Source organism: Pelodiscus sinensis, chromosome 1 (assembly GCF_052426305.1).
Source record: "Pelodiscus sinensis isolate ZL-2025 chromosome 1, ASM5242630v1, whole genome shotgun sequence".
NCBI classification, from domain to species: Eukaryota; Metazoa; Chordata; order Testudines; family Trionychidae; genus Pelodiscus; species Pelodiscus sinensis.
In genome coordinates, this window is record NC_143052.1 from 98629866 (window position 1) to 98643845 (window position 13980).

The 13980-nt window shown below is 43.5% G+C and overlaps 1 protein-coding gene across 2 annotated transcripts in view; it reads right to left on the bottom strand.

Moving 5' to 3' along the window:
- Nucleotides 1-13980, bottom strand: part of RFX4 (regulatory factor X4) — a 152162-nt gene that overhangs the window by 18775 nt on the left and 119407 nt on the right. For both annotated transcript variants that reach the window (XM_006137986.4, XM_006137987.4), the window contains exon 16: nt 13339-13501. In XM_006137986.4, coding sequence (XP_006138048.1) covers nt 13339-13501 — 163 coding nt within the window. The remainder of the gene's footprint in view (nt 1-13338; nt 13502-13980) is intronic.

The window sequence follows — 13980 nt, forward strand, 5'->3', positions numbered from 1 at the left end:
CCATATGTTTGGGGTTTAATGTTTCCACCCTACATCATATAGCATACGAAAACTATTTTATACACATTTATATGCGGTATCATGTGGAGCTGTCAAGTGCTTCTGTAAGCCTGTAGGTGAGATAAAACAATGGCACCCCAAATGAGAAAGTATCATTTTTGCACAGTTCCTGAAACATGCCTATGACTACAGTTTTTACTGTTTAAATTAATTTCAGCATCTCAATGTGCTGTTTATTGATCAAAGCTATCCAGTGACAATGTACACGTAATGATTTTGCCTTGCTGCACAGCTAGCCCATGGGTTTGGGGCTCGCAATTTAATTAACATACTTCATCTTCATGGATTCTGCATCAGTTAGGAAGAGCTGTTCATGAGTAGTGCTGTAAAACCTGCAATATAAAGACTCCAGGGTGATGTGTTCATTCCACATGGAATGATGCCACTTCATGCTCGTGAAAATCTCATCCATGAAGAAGATGACAATATAGACCAAAGGTTTTCAACCAGGAGTTCGGGGGCCCCTGGGATCTTACAAGCAGCTTTATGGGAGCCTCCAAAATAAACCAGAGAGTAAAACCAGTGTTAGATTCACAGGAGCCCAGACAAAAAGCTGAAGCCTGAGTAGCTTCATTTGCGGGGCCCACTGTAGCTTGGGCAGTTGCCCTGCTTGCTACCCACTAATGCCAGCCCTGGGTTTTAATCTGCTAGATACGTAGAAAACAGTTGTTGTAACACAGGTGTGCTGTGGAGTTTTTAATAGCATGTTGGGGGAGCCTCAGAAAGAAAAAGGTTGAGAACCCCTGCTACAGACATCAGTGCAGAGACCATTGCTGGAAGAATACTTTCCATTCAATGACTAGAGACATGTCAAGTACAGTCTGCAGATTGTCCAGCATCACAGGAAGTATCTCTGAAACATGGAAAAGAAATTGCATTCTCCCTGAGCAACCAAATTCTCTTATACAGTGTGCAGAATTTGAAAAACTGAGACTACCTCCAGAACTGACTCTCTGTGAAAAAGTACTTGAGAAAATAGACTCTTGACACCTACACAGATGAACACTAACCAAGATCTCCCTTTTTAGACTTGTGAGGTCCTACCAATACCAAATTATGTAGATATTGTTTGCACTTGGGTAATTCCATTTTGGATTGGCTCCACCCACAAGCGCGCAAAAAGAAAAGCACCTGCACGACAATTGTTTAGGTACCTATTGTGGACAACAGACCAACTGATAGGGCCATAGTCTACTCTATCCTACAATGCTGAAAGGTAAGGTAATGCCCATAGCTCTAGATCAGCAGCAAGTCATTTAGACCAAGGATCAGTAGCTGAATGTTGTTGCTCAGCAAGTGAAATGGACTCTCCCAAATGAACTTGGTCCCATTGTAATTCATGGGGGTGGTATTCACACAGGGCTGGATTACCAATAGGCAGACTAAGCACATGCTTAGGGAACCAGCAAAGCAGGGACACACACATACACACACACACACACACACACACACATACGAAAAAAAAGAGATTTTACGGTATAGTATTGTTTTTATTTTGAATTACATATGGGGGGGGCATTATAATCTTTTCAGTGCTTAGAGCCTCTACAGGTCTTAATCCAGCCCTGTATTCACACCTTGTGCTGTTTGATTGCATGTACTGGGAAATTTTGAGGAGATGCAGGATTACTAGACTTTTTTGTTGATTCAGCTGTGTATGCAGCTTGTGCTGTAAGTTCAACTGCTTACTAGTAAGCGATTCAACTATGATGAACGTGGCTTGACTATGGGGATATGTCTAGACTGCATCCCTCTGTCGGCAGAGGGATGCAGATTAGGCAGGTCAACATTGCAGATGAGGCAGGGATTTAAATATCCCATGCCTAATTTGCATAAAAATGGCCACCGCATTTTGCCAACTCAGCACTTTGTCAGCAAAAAGCAGCAGTTTAGAGGGGGATCTGTCGAGAAAGAAAGCCTTTTTCGACAGATCCTGTAAACCTTCTTGCAGGAGGCATAAGGGATCTGTTGAAAAAGGCTTTCTTTCTCAACAGATCCCCCTCTAGATTGCTGCTTTTTGCCATCAACGTGCTGAATCGGCAAAACGCGGCGGCCATTTTTATGCAAATTAGGCTCAGGATATCAACCTGCCTAATCTGCATCTCTCTGCCGACAGAGGGATGCAGTCTAGACATACACTATCATTTCAGGCCCTGAGTGGAGGTATGTCCAGGGAGGAGGTACTCACATGGTTCCAGCATCTCTGGCACAGTGGTGGGCAACCTGCAGCCCAAGAACCACTCTGAGGTTCTCTGTGGGTATGTCTACACTACCCCGCTAGTTCGAACTAGTGGGGGTAATGTAGTCATCCGCAGTTGCAAATGAAGCCCGGGATTTGAATTTCCCAGGCTTCATTTGCATGAAGCCGGCCGGCGCCATTTTTAAATGCCGGCTAGTTCGGACCCTGTGCCACGTGGCTAAGCGTGGCACGGACTAGCTAGTTCGGATTAGGCTTCATGTAGCCGTGTGGCACGGGGTCCGAACTAGCCGGCATTTAAAAATGGCGCCGGCCGGCTTCATGCAAATGAAGCCCGGGAAATTCAAATCCCGGGCTTCATTTGCAACTGCGGATGACTACATTACTCCCGCTAGTTTGAACTAACGGGGTAGTGTAGACATACCCTGTGTGGCCAATGAGACATTTTGTTTACCATTGTCCTCTCACAGGATTGCCAGAATTGGCTTGTTTATCTGCATAGTTTTTTTCTACCAGTATTACAAAAGTGACATGCACTTAAATCAAGGGTATGTGAAGTGAGGTGCATGCTAATTACACACAACACTGACTGTGAGAGCCAGCTGCTCCCTCTGCAACCAATCAAAGTGCTGCTACGGTTCAATCAGCACACTCCACAAATTCTAGATATGCAAGCACAGTTAGCAAAACTACCTGGGAGACCATCTTGGTTACAACAATCTTGTGGCCTGGATTCACTAGCCTAGATTGCCCCTCACTGGTATGACAAATGTTGACTGACAGACACTCAATAGGTGTTGAATCTGAAGACAGTGAGTTCTTACAACATGTCATTAAAGAACTTGATGATGCTGTAACCAGGGCCAGCCCACAATATTTTGGCACTTGAGGCAGGGAGCTCAAATGACTGCCTGCTACCTCCTCGCTTGGGCCAAAACTTTGAAAGGTCTCAATTCTGCCTTCTTCCTGTTCTACTCCTCTCATGGTACTGCTCTGCTACCTACCCCAATAAGGGAGAACTAACAACTTAAAATGCCTTGTTCAAAAAGTGTGAACTAGTGGCGCCTCCCGCCCACAGTCTGGTACCTGCGGTGGCTGCCTCAGTTTGCCTCATAGTAAGGCCAACCCTGGCTGTAACTCAGCATCTGCTACCACTACTGGAGGAATTTCAGACATGGGGATGTGCCCCATCTCTTACGTTCAAGTTCTGGGAACCTTTTCTCCAAGTTACAGAGATACTACTTCTAAATATCCATGCAGACTGAGAGGATTGAGTTTCACTTACACACACAGCATGCCAATGTTCCATAGTCCTTTACCATAAACTGGCCCAACTATGCCAGATAAATACGAGTCTATAATCTTGTTAAGCTAATTCTCCCTGGAGTAGTACACAGTGCTTCTGAATCTGGGGAATCTGCTGTGTGTCAGAGTCCTGGGTCTTTCAGTGGAATTTGCAGTGACATAGGAACAGAGAAAAATGTCATCAGAGACTCTAAAGGTGGTAGTGGGATAAGACTTAGAAGAAAGAAACCAGCTCTGGTCAGATGAACCCTCACCAGACATGTCCTGAGTGAATAAACAAAAGGTACAAGAGAAGTAAGTGAAAACAAAGTACACAAAATAAGTCCTTACTTGTAAACTGAAGAGAGATGAAGTTTATGTTACAGTTCTTACCAACCATGTCATCAATAATGTGACAAAACCATTTGACCCTGATTCACATCCAGAGGGGCTTATCAACATACCTATTAGATTGCATGTACCATTAGATCTGTGGTTCTCAACTGTGGTCCATGGACCACTGATAGTTCATGGTGACTTTTTCAGTGGTTCACAGGAACATTGTCCAAAGTCACATGGTGTGAGCAGGCGCCACCGTTAGGCTGTTTTACGTTGTGTTCACAAGCACGTGGTGCATTATCCATAGTGTCACCTAGGACACAACCGTGCTGTGTTGCCAGTAACTTCCGTCTGAGGCTCTGGGCATTAGTGTAGCTGCCGCCGTCATGCTGAGAGGTTGCTGTGTCATTCGTCCTGTGCTACATGTGCTGTTTTACAGGTGTTGTGTAGTTTGTTTATAATGGCAACGACAGGAAGAAATGTCAAGTGCAAGTATTTGGAGGACTACATCAAATTCGGCTTCACTTGTCAAGAAAAAGAAGGTGTGGATTTGCCACAATATGTTATTTGTTTCAAAGTCTTGGGGAGTGACCCAATGAAGCTGGCTAAGCTGAAACTCCATCTCAAAAAGCGTCACCCCTACTTGTTGCAAAAGGATGAAGATTATTTTGAGTGGCGGTTATCAGGTCTGAAACGGCAGCGCCTTGACTTAACAAGTGCATTCTACAATAAGACAAGCAATGCAGTGCGCGATTCCTACATTGTTGCATACAAAGTTGCACAGGCCAAGAAGCCTCATACCATTGTAGAGCAACTTGTGCTCCCCTGTGCAAAAGAGATGGTTCGGCTTGTTCTTGGCAAGGAAGCAGCAAGGAAGCTGAATGATATATCTGTCTCTAATGGCACAGTATCGAGACAGATAAACGAAATATCACAGAACATCAGTTGTGGATGAAATAAAGAAGTCTCCATTGTTTGCCATACAATTGGATGACTTGACTGACGTCGCATTGTGCCTTCAGCTATTGGTGTTCACATGATACATAGTTGAGGGAGACTTCAAAGACGAGTTTCTTTTTTGTAAGACTCTTGATACCACCACAAAGGCTCAGGATGTGATGGAAATTGTTAACAATTTCTTTGAAGTACATGGTCTGGATTGGGTAAATCTTGTGGGTGTCACTACTGATGGTGCACCTGCCATGCTGGGCTCAAGATCGGGCTTCCAGAGGCTGGTGAAACAGCATGATCTAGTGGTAACCAGAGTTTATTGCTTCATTCATAGGGACACTTTGGCATCAAAAACATTGCCTGATCAACTGAACGCCGTTTTCACAGGGTTGGTGAAAGCTGTGAATCACATCAAATCATCGGCTCTGAACACCAGGCTGTTCAAAAGATTTTGCCTGGACATGGGTTTCGACTTTGATGTGTTGCTGTTCTACTCTTCTGTACGGTGGTTGTCAGAAGGGAACGTACTCTTCAATTGAGAGAAGAGTTGGATTTATTTCTGCAAGCTCAAGGGAAAGAGGAATTCCGAAATGTGCTGACGCAGTCAAATGTAGAACTTGCATATCTTGTCGATATTTCTGGAATCTTGAACAAACTGAATCTTCCGCTGCAAGGGAAAGGTGCAAATCTGTTCTCTCACCAAAGCATCATCAAGGCTTTTCTTGACAAATTGGAACTCTGAATTGTAAGAGTTGAAGGCAATAATTTGGTTCAATTTCCATATGTAGATGCCATGCTCGGGGAAAAGTAAGCCATTTGGACGCAAATTCTCGATCATTTACGGAAGCTACAAGACAAATTTCAATGATACTTTCCAGAGGTGGCCACAACAAGGGATTGATTATCTTTCATCAGGAATCCATTTACAACAGATGTTAATAGTGTTCCCGAGGATCTGCAGGAGGAATTTTTGGATCTGAAAAATGATTTTACGGCTCAAGACATGTACCAGCAGTCTACCATAGAGAAATTTTGGGCCAGTGTGACTGGGTGTTACCCAAATCGGGCAGCACATGCAGTCAGATTTCTTTTGCCATTTGCATCAACTTATATGTGTGAAACTGGATTTTCGTGTTTGTTGCACGTTAAGTCTAAACAGAGGAATCGGCTTGTAGTGGAAAGCAATATTCATTGTGCATTATCAAGTACCACTCCAAACTTTGAAAAACTTGTCAGTGAGAAGAGAATCCAAAAATCTGTTAGTAAGAAATAAATTTCAAACCAAAATGTTCGTTGTCTGCTCTTTTTTATCATGTCTCAAAAAGGAGGTGGTCCACGAATATTTTTTGATTGGCCTGGAGGTCCGTGGACTGAAACGAGTTGAGAACCACTGCATTAGATGTACAAGAGTCTTTACTGACAACAGTAGATGTTGATGAAGAACAAATGGAGAAAGTTATAAGAGGTGGATTTGATTCTGCTGGGACATGTAGCATCCTCAGCCTAGACTGAAAACTGACTCCAAAACATTTATTGGAATAACCAAAAAGACTAAATTTAAGTCTGCCAAGGGAAGAACATCACAGAAGCTTTTAGGCCATAAATTGTTTTCCACAGAGTCCAATCGTTAGCAAAAGGCAGAAATGGTGTTATGATGGCAACAGTTTTGAGTCATCCAATAGGACCTGTATCTGTGTCCCATTCTCATGCTGATGAAACAATGAGAAAAAAGAAAGTTGAATTAGGGCATAAGCTAGAAGCTTACATGAAAAGAATCCATGAGCTAAGATAGCTAACAAAGAAACCACAGTGTACATTAGAGATGTCATGGCTACCAAACAATGATGGCTGGATACAGATTCTACACATTCAATGAACTGGCTGCTGAGAACTTGAGGCAAGTCCTAGGATTTCTCAAAGCTAATTCTGCAAAGTGTTTGACAGATATGACAATAATAACATTGTGAAAACTGCAAAAACCCAGCACCGGACAGGATCTAAGGTTGTATGCAAGGAATTCCAGATGGTTGGTGGGCAGCCTATTCTGGTTTCTAAATGCCTAAATATGGCACCCAACAAGTCGCTTGTAAAATTCCTCTCTGACTACACGGTTCAAAATGCACCTGAAAGTGTAGGAGTGCACGCAACACAAAAACTCCTTGCTGGAGGCTTCTCCAGTAGTGAGGTAGTGAAGTCCATCACCAATAGAAATGCTAAAGAAGCCCAAGTCTTGAACACTACTTAAGAGAAAGTGGACACAAGGATGCTATGTGTGCCAATATAGCTTTTGAGACTCATAGGCTACGTCTAGACTGGCATGATTTTCCGCAAATGCTTTTAACGGAAAAGTTTTCCGTTAAAAGCTTTTGCAGAAAAGAGCGTCTAGATTGGCACGGACGCTTTTCTGCAAAAGCACTTTTTGCGGAAAAACGTCCGTGCCAATCTAGATGCGGTTTTGTGCAAGAAAGCCCCTATCGCTATTTTCGCCATCAGGGCTTTTTTGTGCAAAACAATACCGCGTTGTCTACACTGGCCCTCTTGTACAAAAGCATTTGCGCAACAGGGCTTTGGCCCAACGGGAGCAGCATAGTATTTCTGCAAGAAGCACTGATTTCAGACAGTAGGAAGTCAGTGTTCTTGCGGAAATTCAAGTGGCCAGTGTAGACAGCTGGCAAGTTTTTCCGCAAAAGCACTTGCTTTTGCGGAAAAACTTGCCAATCTAGACGTAGCCATAGGGTGTGTCTAGACTACAGGGTTTTTTCGAAAAAAGTGGACTTTAAAAAAAAAAAAAAAACTTCCCCTGCGTCTAGACTGCTGCCGTGTTCTTTCAAAATTAAATCGAAAGAACACGGTGTTTTTTTCGACCGCAGTAAACCTCATTTTACGAGAAAGTGCTCTTTTGAAAAAAGGCGTTCTTGAATGCAAACAGGGCTTTTTCCAAAGAGAGCGTCCAGACTGCCCGGGTGCTCTCTTTTGAAAAAGCAGCTCGCTTTTTCCAAAGAAGTGGTTGCAGTCTAGATGCTTCTCTTTCGAAAGGGGCTTGTAGTCTAGACGTAGCCATAGTGTCAAAGGAACCATGGCAATTAGGTCACTTGATACGGAGGTTTTGTTCTTGGCTGTTTTCTGCCTTCCATAAATGGAACACATAGACAGCATACAGATTGAAACAGGCACCATTACTAGCACAAAAGATAAGACAGTGCTTCATATCTGTGCATGTAGCTCGTGACACACTCTCCTGAATTTTGCAACATACTTCTTTCTGTACATGCATTGATAGGATGAATCTGTGTTACTCCTATTTGGGATGGGGAGCGGGAAATTTGTTTAACTTTGTCAAAACAAAGGGATCTTACCTGATTGGAGATCTTGCCCAATTGGGACAGTGTGATGGAAAAGCTGCAATTGCTGCAGCAAGGAAGTTGGTAACAATGTTGTATGACCAGAGAGAAAGGAGGTCCAGATTACCTGTGCCTCAGTCTAGACATCAAAAAGGACAAGTCATTGGCCAAATTCCTGCCACATGAGGACAGTTTTGAAGAGCATGTCAAAAGAGCTTATTGGCAGAGATAACAATTTGAATGCTTTTGCACACAGGTAAACTAGATACTGGATCATCATTACAACATGGATGGGCAAATGTGGACAATGAACTACTTTTTGTGTTCTTCAAGGGCCAATGGCATCTGAGCTTCTACAAGACAACATCTGTCCCTGTAACAGTAGGAGGCGCTGCACAATCCAGTGTCTGTAGTCAGAACCATTTTCCCTAACAGAACCGTATATATGCAAAAGCAACAAAAACAGAGTAACCCATGTACTCTTGACTGAGATCATAATGAACAAGATGATGATAATGATGTTAACTTAAAAGGTCCCTAGTGCCATTACAGTTCAATGATGCCTGTGCAGATTTATTACTAGATTTTGCTTTACCCTTTAGATTGTTGTTGTGAAGCTTTGATGTCACAAAGCAATCCAATTTCCTGTCTTGAAATAATACGCAGAGTCATTCAACTAACAAACAAATGCAATAGAATACAATACAAAAAAATATTTCAAAGTAGCCATTTTAATGTGGTGATGGCGCCACTGTTTACCCCTACTTCTATGGTAACAGCACCATTTGACAGCTCCACATCACACCTCATCTCAATCTAGACATAATAAGGTTTCCATTTATGTATGGGGTGCTTGTTTGTAGCAAGGGTACATTAGGTTGACCAAATCAGAGGTAACTACTACTCACCCACAGACGGGTATTTTTAAAGTGTTCTAACTTGTGGCACTCTAACTACCCCACGTAGACCTTTTGGTGCCTTCTAACAGGTCCCTAGGTCATGTTAACAGAAAGTAGGAATTTTTTAAATGTGCCAACATGGTCCACACAGCACAGTCAGAACACTTCACAGATAACACCCCTCTCATGCACTTGGCCATGCCATACAGACAAGCCCCCGGGCACCTTGGCTTCCATTCCAGCCTCTGGAGGGAAGTGTGCTCTAGTCAGCACACATTCTTCTGCATCTTCCCCACAAATTTGACCCCATCTGTCCTATCCCCTTCAACCCACCCTATCCCAGTCCTGTGTCTTCCCCTCCCTGACTCCCCATTCCAGTCCCATTCTTCATAAGAACAGCCGTACTGGGACAGGCCAATGGTTCATCTAGCCCAGTATCCTATCTTCTGAAAGTGGCCAATGCCAGGTTCCCCAGAGGGAATGAACAGAACAGGTCATCATCAAGCAATCCATCCTCTGTTGCCCATTCCCAGCTTCTGGCAAACAGAGGCTAGAGACACTTCAGAGCATGTTTTGCATCCTGGCTAATAGCCATTGATAGACCTTTCCCCCTTAAAGTTTTCTAGTTCTTTTTTGAGCTCTGTTATAGTCTTCTCACCTAGCTAGTCCCGGTCACCACTCTTAAGGCATCTCATCCTAGGTCCAATCTTCTTGCCCAGCAAGTCTGCTCTAGAAAGTAGGTCAGCTTAACGATGTCAATCCAGAGTGTGAAAAATCTATTCCCCTGCATGGTGTAGTGAACCTGAACAGAATCTCTGTGTAGACAGCACTAGGTTGACAGAAGAGTTCTTCCATTGACCTATCTACTACCCTCCAGGGAGGTGGATTCCCTATGCTGATGGGAGAATTCTTCCTCTTGGTATAGGCAGTGCCTATACTGAAGCACTGCAGTGTCACAGCTGCAGTGGTGCTGTTTTACATGTAGGTCAGCCCTCACTCTTACCCCTGTTGACTCCCTGACCATTTCAGTCTCCTTGCTGATCCAATCCTGGTCTACCTGCACCTCAATTTCTACCATTTGCTTCCAGGCTCACAGTCTCATCCATTAGATTCCTTGTCCTAATTTATTCCCCTGGCCCCACTTTAGGTCTCCTGTGCATTTGAAACTGATTGGCACTGAGAGTGCAGGAGAGACAGTCTCTGATGTCTGCACTTCTCTGTTACCAGATCACCTGCAGCTATCTGGAATGACTGAGTAATTAGGAGGTTCTGATTCATCACCCATGCAGTGACAGGCTGACAGAGGGCAGTGCAAAGAAGGTTGAAATAGCTCCTGCTCTTTTTTTTCCTGCTCAGAAGGGATTTAGGTCACCAGATGAGGAAGGTTCCAGAGCAGCTGAAGCAATTGGGTCACAGAGGCAATATGTCCCATGGCTCTAGGTGGACCACAGAGATTGGAGGCAGCTAGCTGAGTCTAACTGGAACCTGCCTTTGGGCCTGGTACCTAAGGTGCTTATAGAACTTGTCTGGCTGGTGGCACACAGACCATGTCACTAAGGATGGTTTCAGGACAAAGGTGGGCACTGCAGCGTTGCCAAGACCTGCTGAGAGATGGGCAATTACAAAGTTTTCCATGCTGTTCTAGTGTGACTCTTGCAGCTCACAGAAGAAAGGTAAGCAGTTTCTGTCTTCTGGTTCTCTACTCTCTCTCCTAGAAGGTATCGTAGATATATGCAATATAATTTCTTCATTTGGTACTTTGGAAGAATATTTTCTGATTGTGTTAAAGGATGTTTGCATCCTGGCTCATGTCAGTTGTATGGGCTTGTGGGTTCCAACTTTTCCACATCCTCTCCAGAATAAGTCTCACTAACCTCTTCCCATCTTGGAGGGTTTAACTGGGCTTTAAGAGTAAAATATTTGATGTAGTATCTCTTTGTACGAAAGAACATACACAATACAGGAAGAAATGCCACAAAAAAAGTAATACTTCTTTACTTTCAGTATTTCCACCAATACAATTAGGCTAGTTAAGAAATGTCCAATAAATCCCCTCTTTATTTAAAACACAGCTGAATGTCCCTGTCTCAACATCTTCCCAAGAAGGTTTGGAGACTTACATTACCAATTATTGTCACCACTGCACATTCAGAGGGAAGTAGTAATGACCCCTCAATATTCATGTAATGAAATCTGCTTTTCTCACAAAGATTTTGCCTGACTGGCCCCAAGTAGAAAAAGATACATTTAGTTTTTCTGAGCATGACTCAAAATGTCCCTTTGAACTTGACTCTTTGTCACAAGCCCTGTTACAGAGTAAAATAAAAATCCGTGTAAAACTCTTCAGCCCTTTAAAGTGTGTTCCTCATCAGTACTCTGTAAAGCTTTCACATTCCAGAGGCCGTCCATCTTCCGTGATGACTGGTAGTAGCTCCAGCAGAAATTGTTCTAGAGGGTCTCGCCATTCAGATATCTTGGCAGATGGAGGATCTGCTTGTGTGAAATTCATCCCAAAGCCATATGCAGCACTTGAGCCCTCAACGGTGCACAGACCTTGTGCTGGCTCTTCACACACCAATGACTCTCTAACCTTCCACCATACAGATGGCAATTGTGGACAGAACTTGAGGAATTCAGTAAGAAGACTCCACCTTTTGTGGGGTGCAGGTTATCAATGACATCTCCCATGCCTGGGCTTGCTTCCTGGGTGATTTTGTGATGGTGTTTGGCTAGTTGTGGAATGGACAGAGGAGCATTCTGAGCCTGAAACAGAGCCCTAGAGGTTGGGCATATACCGCATAGCCATTGCTTTGGATCAGAAGTGTTGTGAGCCTCAGCTAAGGTCTGTAAAGTGCTCTGAGATTTTTAATACATGGTGCTGTGTCAATGGTTATTATTTTTATTGGTCAGCATTACTTAAAGGCATTGACACTTTTTTTTGTTGGATCCTCCTCCTAGTTCAAAAATTCTCTCTTTCCAAATCCTGGAAATTGTTACTTCATGAGACTAGCGATTAGCTTGGTAAAGGGAGGTTAGCTTTTCTCGACATATCTAGGCCATTGGCATAGCATAATAGGAATCAGAAACAGAAAGAAATTTAATTAGATCATCACTCTAGTTCTTCTCTCTTGAGAACCGATTTTCCAGGTCTCCTTGTGTTTGTGATTAGCATTAGGTTTAAAAAAAAAATAGAAATAGGTGAGAGACCGTATAGCAGTGATTCTCAAACTTTTTGGCCTAGGTACCACCTGGCTAAATGCAAATCTTTCTGTGGATCACAAGTTACTAATGGAAACTCACTATTAATTACATAATTATGCCTGAGCCATTTTGCTAGTGTTGCAGCTGAGGAGAATGGTTTAATTTAAATTATTAAACAGATTAAGCATTTTAACTTTCTCATGTTAGTTTATCAAACTGCATTTTAAATAAAATAAAATATTAATTTATGTTCAACAAAAAGGTTTCAATGTTTTCTTTTGTTTATGGCAGGGATGGGGAACCTTTTTTGGGTTGGGGGCCACTGATCTACAGAAAAATCAGTCGGGGACCACACAAGTGAGAAGCAAAAATCTCCAAAACCCCCCAACCCTCACTGATGTGGTCCCTAACTGAGACACCTTACTCCTCTGACACTCCAGCCTGCACGGGGTAAGGGAAAGGGACAGGGAGGACTAAGGTTCAGGGCTTCCTATAGGCCAGATTTACTTTTCTGGGGTTCCGGAGTTAATGGATTTTGTGGACCCCCTTAGGCTCTGGGGTCAGGACCAAAATGAGGAGTTCAGTGTGCCAGACAGGACTGCCAGTGAGTGTGCTAGGGATGGGGTGCAGGATCAGGACGGGAGGTGGTGAGGCTGTGAGGTCTGGGTGACAGGTAGGGTGCAGAAGCAGGCTAGGAGTAGGGTTTCTGGCTAGAGGGAGGGAGCAAGAGCAAGGGTGGGTGTAGTGTGTGGCCAGGCAGGAGGGTGCAGGAGCAACTGTGGATGGAGGAGCAGTGTGGGGGCAGGTGTCTGGCCAAGGGGGAGATTTAGGAGCAGACTCTGGGGTTCAGGAGCCGTGGACCGCCTGGGAGGTGGCTGCAGACCACTAGTGGTCCATGGATCACACTTTGAGAACCACTGCCATATAGCCATATAAATTATCACATTTTCAGTGACGATCTATTCCATCAGGAAACAGACCTTGGATTTCAACTGCTTTTGAAAATACTATTGCACATTCAGAACAGTTTTTAAAATGGAAATAAATAAACTGGAAAGTGACCTACCCATGTTCCTCTCTGTGGGGGTAAACAGGTATCCTGTGTGTGACAGAGGAAGAAGGTACATGAGGACTTCTCATGCAGGCCAGCTGTTGCGGGTTTTCAGCAGGTGATCCAGCAGCTGTTGTCACAGTGTATGTGAGCGACCATGTATAGGACTGCATAGCCCCTGCAGAACAAAGTGGACATAATGTAAGCTGTAGTCCTTTGAAAGTATCCATTTTGAAACAGCCAGTGGAGAGCAATCTAATAAGGTGATGCCAGTGAAAAATATCAAACAAAGGAGGTGAATAAAAATGGGTTGAGTGGTAGCAGTAAAACCCTCATTTTTGAGGAACACTTCAAAAGTACAAATAGATGAGCTGGAATATCAGATACTGGGAGACAACCCAGACACACATGCATTTTTTAATCATAGCAAGATGTGAAAAATCAATGCAATGCTGCAATTTGTGCCTATAAACTTCTGAGAGCAGGAGCTGTCTTTTTGTTTGGTTTGTAGAAGCATCTAGCATAGTAAAGTCCCGGTCCATGACTAGGGAACTTAGGGCATGTCTAGACTACATGGCTCCGTCGACAGAGCCATGTAGATGAGTTTACTAGACATAGGAAAATGAAGCGGCGATTTAAATAATCGCTGCTTAATTT